This window comes from Alligator sinensis, unplaced genomic scaffold (genome assembly GCF_000455745.1).
Source record: "Alligator sinensis unplaced genomic scaffold, ASM45574v1 scaffold690_2, whole genome shotgun sequence".
Classification (NCBI taxonomy): domain Eukaryota; kingdom Metazoa; phylum Chordata; order Crocodylia; family Alligatoridae; genus Alligator; species Alligator sinensis.
The window spans coordinates 59370-69414 of record NW_005843265.1 but is presented as its reverse complement, the minus strand read 5'-3'; the positions used below and the strand labels follow the sequence as shown (position 1 = coordinate 69414).

The 10045-nt window shown below is 42.6% G+C and overlaps 1 protein-coding gene across 1 annotated transcript in view; it reads right to left on the bottom strand.

Moving 5' to 3' along the window:
* The window catches only part of ITCH (itchy E3 ubiquitin protein ligase), a gene marked incomplete at its 5' end in the record, with an annotated part of 79964 nt that overhangs the window by 13997 nt on the left and 55922 nt on the right, over positions 1-10045 (bottom strand). The window contains 2 exons of the mRNA XM_014527023.2: positions 2495-2635; positions 8791-8924. Coding sequence (XP_014382509.1) covers positions 2495-2635; positions 8791-8924 — 275 coding nt within the window. The remainder of the gene's footprint in view (positions 1-2494; positions 2636-8790; positions 8925-10045) is intronic.

Below are 10045 nucleotides of genomic sequence, written 5' to 3'. Positions count from 1 at the left end.
ACCGAACCTCGCCAACCTCATCACCAGAAGCAAACTTCCTCAAGCCCAGAACACACCAAAAAGATCCAGAAAGTGCCATGACAAGAAATGCAAAACCTGCCAACACATCTCCACCACCCCCACAATTACTACACCCCACAACAGAGCCATCAGCATTCCTGGATCTTACAGCTGCACCTCCAGAAATGTAATATACCTCATCCAATGCACCAAATACCCTGATGGAAAATATGTAGGAGAGACCAAACAACAACTGCGCACCAGAATGAACACACACCGGAAATCTATCAAAGACAGAAATGCCCAATTACCGGTGGTGGCACATTTCTCACAAGAAAACCACTCTCTCTCTCCAGTCTCAGTCCTGATCCTCAAAGGCAACTTACACAACACTTCCCAGAGACGAGCCTATGAACTCCATTTCATCAACCTCCTGGATACTAAAAATCATGAACTAAATATAGACATTGGATTTTTGACACACTATAACCTGCCTGACATCTGACTCCCCAGCCCAGCCTCTGGCTTCTTTACTTTTTATTCCATCCAGGAAGAGCACACACCAACTGCTGAAACTTCCTTAGCCTGGCGAAGGGTTTTTGAACCCGAAAGCTTGCTTTATAACTATTCTCCAACTATTTGGGTTGGTCTAATAAAAGATATCAGATTCACCCAAGGAACCTTGTCTGCCTATGTCCTTAGACCAACACGGCTACAACCTACACCCCTGCAACATCTTAAAGTAGGCTTTTTGCACTGCTATTAAAATTGGAAGAGATTTCACTTAGAAGAAATGTAATTAGCTCATAATATCCCATGTTTTCTTTTCTAATGTCATGGTAACATTTTTTAACAGAATGTCCCCTCCTAGCATGAATGGAGGAGAGTAATGAAGTCATAATTCTACATTTATGACCAGGGATCCTAGTTTTCTCTGATAAAAAAAAATAAAAAATTCTTTGATAAAAAATTGAAAATTCTCTGATAAAACTCCAAAAATCCGCGATTAAAATTAAAGGCCCCTCACTCCCTACTACAGTCTCCCCAGCTCTCCTGGTGCCCCTCTTTCGCGTATGCATCTGTGTATGTGTGTGTGTTCACATGTGCATGTATACATGAGTATACATACCCCTGTGAACATATATGGGTGTGCATGCGTGTGTGTGTATGTATGTGTGGATTCTGGACACACTCATGGGGGGCTGAGGGAGCAGGGAGGTGTTGGGGGAAGATGTGGAGTGACCGCCCGGCTGGCTGTACATGGACTGTGAATCAGCTATAGGTCCTTAAGGGAAGCCGCATATGGAGAAGCGGAGCCTGGTTGGGCCGACAGCACCACTTGGGTTCCATGTGCAGCCAGCCTGGCACTCTGGCCCAGAGTGGGGAGGCTGCAAAACCCTTGCTCCCAGCCAGCTGCAACCCCCACTAGCTCCCAGCCCACTGCAAACCTCCCAGCTGGCTGCAAAACTTCTCAGCTCCTGCAAACCTCCCCAACTCCCAGCTGGCTGCAAAACCCCCAGCTCCCAGCAAACCTCCCCACTCCCTCAGCCCCCAGCCAGCTTCCCCCCTAGTCCTGCCCAGCAACCCCCCAGCCCCCCTGCAAGCCCTACTTACTACTTCACAGGCTCCAGAAGGAAAGTGAGCCTGACCCAAAACTTGGGACTGACTAAAAGCCTCAGGCCCTGCCCTACCCCCTCTCCCTCTGGGCAGGATTGGGGCTTTCCTGCCCTTTTTGCAAACAGCTCTTGCAGGCTGGAACTCAGCCACATGCAGAGCTCTTTGCAAAAGGAGGAAATCCACGGGCTTCCCTGCTAAAAGGGGAAATCCACATTTTCTCTGATAAGACTGGGAAATCCATGGTTTTTTCTCTTTTTCCATGGGAAACAGAAAACCTGGATCCCTATTTATGACACAAGATGTTTTTTCAGATACAAGACTGCGAAGTCACAAATAAAGTATTACAACTTCAAGGCAGGACTAGCTAGAAGAAAACTAGTAAGAAGAGTTAATAATAAATATATTTTTGATCAACAGGCATTAAGATCATGAAAAGTTTGAAGATGTAAACATGTTTTTAATCTGACATTTGAAAATATTCTGCATTATAATAATTTAATATAAAATTGACTCCTTAGTAGACGTCAACATTATTTGGTTTCAGGGATGAATACATGCATTGATTTGCCCACAATTCTGATATCCAGATTTCTGAAGGTGTTCAGATTTAATGTTTTATACACTCCGTTAGACAGAACAAGAGCAGGCCTTTAATTTCTTTCAGTACGACTCTTTAAAAAGTGATGTCCAAAATATTCTCACCTGCTCTAATAGTAAGTTATTCATAGAAAGCATTTCAGTGATACTTTAAATTATGTAGCTAGACAAGTTTAACTTTTGCAGTAACTAGAGAAAGAAACAGATACAGGTAAAGGAATAATAATAATAATAATAATAATAATAATAATAATAATAATATATCCTCATTTGTTCTTACCTAATATATTCTTCTTTATTTTCCTCTGTGACCAGAATATTGCTACCACCTTGTTTCAAATCATGGCTCTTGATTTCACCAAGAATTTCTTTATCAACAGAGAAGTACATTTCCAAGCCACATTCTTCTATATTGTTTTCTCTGGAAGTAAGAAACAAACAATATTTAGTTAAAGAAGCGTACAAAGGTTGTATCAAGTAAATGAGATTTCCATCCACAGCCTTAAGAAAATGTGTTTGGAGCTCATGTGTCAAATTAAGAAAAGATTACTTACCTGTCTAATAATCATGTTTCTTTAAGAGGTACTGTCCTTGCATCTATTGCACTGTTAGTACGCTGTTACCAGCCCTTTATCACTACCGAACGTGAAAAAATAAGATCCTAGTATGTGTGATCTCTTCCAAATGATCTTTATGACAGTCTCAAAGATGGGCCCCATTTCTGAAGCTTCAGCGATTTTTTTGAGTCTGCTGGAGATTAATCGAGACTGCTGGAGTGTTCCAATTAGAATGCTTCAGTGTGCCTCACTGTCATGTGTATTCAGCATCCTGCATTTCAAAATGACAGCAGGGGCATTTTAACTAAAACTCGTCAAACGAATTTTAGTTAAGCCGCCCCTGTAGCCATTTTGAAATGCAGGACACTGAATACAAGTGACACTGTGGCATTTTAGTTAGAGCAGCTGTCTGGGAGCTGTTCAAATTAAAATGCTCTTGTCCCCACCCCCACCCTGGAGCACATCTATAGACACCCAAAACTCCCACAGATTAGAGGCTTGTTATAGAATTTCTGAGAATACCTCATTTGTATTCTTATTCAAAATATTGCAGTCTTCAAAAAGCAAGTCATAATGGAATGGAGTTTAGAAGAACCACACAGCATTACAGTGATTGCCATCTATTTAGGTGCTATATATAAGTACTGCATGGAGAGCTACCTTCAGCAATGTTTTTGCTATCAGATGGCTTTGCCTAGTTTCCTATGGCAATCTGGCAATGAACTTGAGCAGAACTCCTATTAATAAGTCATATTTGGCCAGTTCAGTTTGGTAGACTCAGATATTCATAGGAAGACTGGAGATGAAAAGATTTACTGCCAAAATGTGCACATGTCAGGGGCAGCAAGATCCACACACAGCATCAGGAGATGAGATCTCTCACCGATTGCTCCTACTACTCAAGAATGTGTTCAGTTGTAAATCAGGTTTTTTCATAACTTTCCTGAGTACAACTAGTCTTATTTATTGAAAGGACAAGGAAACCTGACAACAAACCATGTAAGATATTGAGAAGTCTGTGTGCTCTGTCTTGGGCTACTTCAACTGGAATGGTTACAGTCAAAACTGCTCTCCTCATTAGATCTTGAAAGGAAGGCTTTGTAGTTGTCAAGTGTAGCTTATAATGACTTAGGAACTGTATTTCAAAAAATATGTGCAAGAAGACATCATTCAGCTACCTCTGGCTTCTATTATATAGAAATGCATCAGTCACAGGCTTCAACCTGTTGTAGAGGAGAAACATCTTTTCTTGATGCTTCAGGAGACAGAGATTGTGGTCTTGACTGAGTAGCTGGATACCATTCTCCTAAGATGGAGAATTCCCCAAAGGCCCCAGAAACTCCAGAGATGGTGATAAGATGTAGATGGTGGCACAGGAGATTAGTACCCAGGGTCTGGGTCTGTATATGAATTCTTATGTCCCTGATAGTGGTGAAAGTCTGATCTGGAGTCCTGCCTTGTACAAGAGGGTCTATATAAGGACCTTACAGGAAAAGGCTTTTTGCTAATCCTAACGAGGTAAAAGAATAGCTCTCAAAAACAAAAACCCGCAAACCCCCCAAATAATCAACCCCCACCGAAGCCCTTCCCCCAAAATAGAAAGAAAACAACAAAACAAAAAAAACCCATCAATAGAGGAACTGTTCTCATAGAAAAGTTAGAAACTTATATAGGATGTGATTCTGTTTTGCTGGCAACATAGACTATAACAAGGTTGTTACTGAACTCTGTGCTGCAGGTAGTAACTTTGTGCAGCTTAATATTAATCGATGTTAAAACCAAGGCTGAAAGTAGCTAAGAAACTGTTACTATAAAATGAACTTTCACTGAAGTTAGGATCAGAGCCATAACTGCTATAGACATGGATACTACTGTAACTGTTGATAGATTTGTCAATACTGTGGTAATATGTAGGGCTGTTTGAAGTTTCGGTCCCTGATTCCATTTGGCGGAGATTCGGTTTGATTCGGTGGCTGAATTTCTGAATCTGAACAGAATCAGGTGACCCTTTAATCTCTCTGAATCAAATCGGAACCCTCTGAATCAATTTGGAAAGATTCGGTGATTTGGACATAGACACAACTTTAAATGTTTTTTCTACATACTTCAAGGTACCAGGTGGCTCATGAACACTGAAAGGGGCTGTATTCGATTCGGATTCAGATTCAGCCCGAATCAAGGACAGCGATTCAATTAGTTGATTCAGATCACTGTCCCTGATTTGATTTGGCTGAATCCGAATCTGAAGATTCGATGCTGATTCAGATTATCAATGATTCAGCCACAGACAGCTTTAAATGTTTTTTCTACATATCTCAAGCACTTCCAGATCCACCAGGGAGCACGCTGGGGGCCCCACCGCACCCCTCCCGGCTCGGCAACTGGTGCCTCCTGGGTCTGGGGTGGCACCCGAGGTCCCCTCGTGGTCAATCACCAAGCTGGCCCCCCCCGCACACTCCCCAGCAGACCTAGCAATGGGCTGAAAGTACTTCCAATCCACTGCGCTCCTGTGGGATGCTTATCTGCCCCAACATCGCAACGTTCATGAGCCATGCCTGGTACCTTGAGGTATGTAGAAAATACATTTAAAGCTGTGTCTATGGCCGAATCACTGATTCTCTGAATCAGCATTGAATCTTCAGATTTGGATTCGGCCGAATCAAATTGGGGACAGCGATCCGAATCAACTAATCGAATCACTGTCCCTGATTTGACCTTAACCTGAATCAAATATGGCCCATTTCGCACACCCCTAGCAATATGCCTAGAACCTGCTTGTCACAGAAGAGGCACTCATGGAATTTTCCCCAAGTTCTGAGTTACTTTAGAAGGCTTCAAGGCTTTATTGGCCTCTTGACAACGGGCTCAGAGAAGGAGTTCTGTCTTCTCCTTGCAGGTTTTGTGTTTTTTTGTTTCCAATGGATTTGCTCAAATCAGAAGGTTTGATGACAGTCAATATTCTGTAGGAAAAGGAGCAGCAAGCATGCTTCTGGAAGATTTCATTTCTTCCTTCTACCCTGGGCAAACCTGGGTGAGAAGCATGCACCTTCTGAGGAAAAACATCTTGAGATGGCGTTCTTAGACGTAATGTGAAACAAATGAAACAAATCTTCAAAATGGCACATCTATCAGTCATATGCCCCTTTCCAAGGCAAACTGAGTATCTTGTGTGGCTTCATTTAATGACATAATTGCCTCACTAGGTGAACAATTCTCAAAAAGCAGAAACTTGTGATTAATTACAACTGCATCAGTACTGAATACTTCAAAGGAAAGATAAAATAGAGAGTTTCTTAATGAGTTAAAAGCAGCAAAGTCTAATCTTTTTGCTAGCTGTCCCTTTCAATTTATAGAGCAAGAGAAGGTTATTGGGTGCACTGTGCATACAATAAATTATGTAACTATGGTTATGCAAAAAGCTTTGACTCAATCATGACCAGTGAAAGGAACTATATAGTAATTAAGACAACCCTGTGCTTTTTATGCCACTGAAGGAGATGAACCAATATACCAGAGGGAAATATTTATTTACATATGGGGGTGGGGGGGAAGAGAGAGCGAGCGAGAGCGAGCGAGCGTAATCACAACTAGATAGACTGCCGATTGCACATTTTCCCCAGGAAAGCATTTGTCTGACATGGCATGGAAACTTTTCCAGTAGTGCAATGTATACACAGGCCACACTATGACTAGTCAGATGACCCTGTGGAACACCTGCTGTCTGGGTTAGAGAGACCGATTATTGTAATTTTCATCTTTACATCTCTCAGGACCTTACCTAACCTCCAGTTTCACAGAATCTCTTCTCAGACATTAAACAACTATTTAAGTTTCCATCCATGAATCTTGATACTATGCTATTTGGCATTTTTGCAATGAGCTTTAGGCATAGAAATTCTTCCCCTCTGACCCAATCAATCAGTTTCTCACTAACTGTTAAAGACAACTCAAGTCTTACTATTACTCTAAACAGAATTTTCAAGGTTGACCTTTTTGAATATGCAATTATTGCCCACTTTCCCTCTTTTTAAATCAACCCATCCTAACATTTTTTGTTAAGTCTTTAAGGTGTTTGAAAACTATGTTCTTAAAATAAGTTTGTATACGAGCATCTAGTACTCTACAAATGAAGGTTCTTAATAAAAATTGTGCCACTTAATTTTTGCCTCTGATCACATCCACAGGACCCATCTTTTTCTTGCAATCCTATTATTAAAAAGCAGCAATAAATGTTACTAGTTGTCAAAGTTAAATTGAGCTTTCCACTTACAATCTATTTCCATTCTTTTTGCAGAAGTTAAAAGGATCTAATCTTCCCAAAATTTTAAATGCTATAATGCTACAATTTAACTAGAGGTAAAATTTAACCTCTACATTTGCTTTTAAAAAAAATTGCATTTTAATGTTATGATGTTTACTTGTTTTACACTCATTTCTAAAGCACCTTTGGCTTAGAAGCTCCAGATTTATCTCCCTAGATGCAGAGAAAGGTCTTTTAATGGGGAAAGTTGACATGGGTGTGCAGAAGCAATAGTAGAATGACAAGATATATATGGGAGATGAAAAATACAAATGCTTTTGAGGTCACTAAATGGGATGCAGTGAACTAGAGAAATCTTAGACTGAAAAAGGTAGATATTCAAAGCAGTGCTGAGCATTCAAATGATTTAATGCTTTAGAAATAAAACTGATATTTTGGTCAAAAAGCAGCAATCAGGAGGGAAAAATCAGGTTAATAAAAGTGAGGCTGACTGATGAAGAATTATCAGAGCGTGAGGAATAGATTAAAATGTGTGGGTAAGTAGTCTTCCTTTGGCTCCAAAGGCATATGCTGAAACTTGGTTCTGGATCTGTACTGAAGGCCAACCCAAAATCAAACCTGTTTGTTCAGACTAGGGAGTGAGAAGTGGCCAGCCATAAACAATAACTACTTCACTGCCTAGAGAAGTGGTGTACCCTAATCACACTTACCCACGGGTCATCTAAGCTCAGGGACTGGCTACTGAATAGGCTAGATCTATTAATTTAGTTCAATATTTGGAAGTGCAGGAAGGTAAGGGAAGAAGAAAGAAATGCATTATTGTTTTTGTAAAGAAACTAACATCAAATGTGAATTTAGCAGATTCCACTGAAACACCTTTCAGATTTACAGAAAACACCTACAGATTAATGGAGCCTGGTGAAAAAAAAATCAAATTTTTATAACGTTCATCATTTCCTTTCAACAATATATAAGATTATGATTAATCTATTACAGGTTTCCTTCGCTTTATGCGGGTTCGGTATGTGCAAATTTGCTCTTATGTAATGACCCTTTTTATACCAAAAATTTGTTAAATGCGAGGTAAATTCACTCTTATGTGATTGGTGTGGTAGAAGCTGCTGCAGCTGTGCCGCACCCCCTGCCCACCCAGTGGTGGGACACGCATGGCTTTGCATGGCTTTCAGGGCTGCGGGGCTCAAAGTGCAGTGTACAGTGGCAGCCGTCTCTGCCCCGCACACAGATTGTGGGGCACATGCCCCCCAGGCTTTCGTTTGTCCCACCACCTGGCCTGGTACCAAAATTGTCTTGTGAAAGTGATAGAAATGGGTCTGGGGGTTAGCACAGTCAAGATCTTGGAACATATCCCTATTTGTTACATTATAAAGTAGGTTCCCTTTATGCAAATTTGAGTTATGTGCTGTTTTCCAGGAACGTACGAACAGCATAAAGTGAGGAAAACCTGTGTATTTAATTAGGTTAATTAGAAGAAAAGTAGAGCCAGAACACTAGTTTCTGAGCATAATATTCAATGAACTATAAAGGACAACAAACCTTACTATTAACCAAACTACTCTACATATATTCTGAAATCATAATAAAATAACAGTATATTCAACAGTAGCATGCAGCTCATAATTATATTGTTCAGCATCAAACTGCAATAAAATGTGTTAAAACTGTTAGCATACAAATAAATAAAACTTAATCTAAATATATTTGATTTCAGGAATGAAAGAAAAAAAATTAGAAACTCACTTTACCCAGATGAGGGAATTGTAAAACTCTGGATCAACAGATTCTAAATCCTTGAGTCCCACTGGCTTGTTGAGAATACGCTTGTAGAATGGCAGAGAGAATCCTGTATCAATGAATTTCCCATGAAACAAAGCCTGGAGAATATGAAAACAGAACTAAGGATTAACGCAAAGAATGTTTGGTTACCGGGTATGACTAGGATAATTCCAATATAGAGCATCAAATGAATCTTGGAGTCCAAAAGTATTATAATATGTCTAGAGGCAAGAACTTGTGGGTGGTATCTTCTACTGCAGGGGTCGGCAATCCCCAGCATGCATGCTTAGCACGGCACGTGAGGCCATCTTCCTCGGCATGCGTTGGGGCTGGGGAGGCAGCAGCTGTTTGCAGCCTCCTGGCTGCAGCCGGCCCCAGCTCTGGGTAGCTCAGAGGTGGGCAAAATCCGGCCCACAAGGCCATTCTATCTGGCCTATGGGGCCCTGAAAAAATTTAGAAAATGAATATTTATCTGTCTTTGGTTCCTGTCAAAAATGACAGGAACAGATACAGTAGGACCTAGGGAAAGCCCTGGCCGGCTCCAACAGCAGGGCCTGCCCTGCCCCGCCCCACCAGCCAGAAGCCCCAGCAGGGACCATGTGGCTGCACCACGGTAGAAACTCAGATAAGGCTGGGGGAGGGCGGGGGAGGACCCTGGGCAGGGAAGGAGCCCAGGGAAAAGTGGCCCCTCCCTTGCCCCATGCTGCAGCCACTCACAGCCTGCACAGGGCTGTCCTGAGCTGGCACAGGCAGCCCCACACAGGCTGCAAGTGGGTGCAGCACAGGGTGAGGGAGGGGCCGATTTTCCCACATACCGCATCAGCTTGTAACCTGCCCCTGCAGCCAGGCTGGGCCCTGCACTGGCGCCAAGCTCTCCCGTCAGGGCTGTGCATGGTGGCGGCAGCTGCAGCCCCCACACTTGCTGCGCTGGGCAGTGTTTGCTGCTGCCTGCCCAGAGCTCACGTGCTGGGCAGCACAGAGGTGGCAGTGGCAAACACTTCCCAGTGCAGCAAGCAGGGGGAGGCCAGAGCTGCTTGTGTCACGGAGCAGCCCCGAGGGGTGAGCCTGGAGCCAGCGCAGGGCCCAGGCTGGCTGTGGGGGCAGGTTACAAGCTGGTACTGAGTGTGGAGAAAAGCAGTTCCTCCCCTGCCCCATGGCCGGTGCCCCGCACTGCAACCACTCCCAGCCCGCGTGGGGCTGCCTGTGCCTGCTCCGGCTG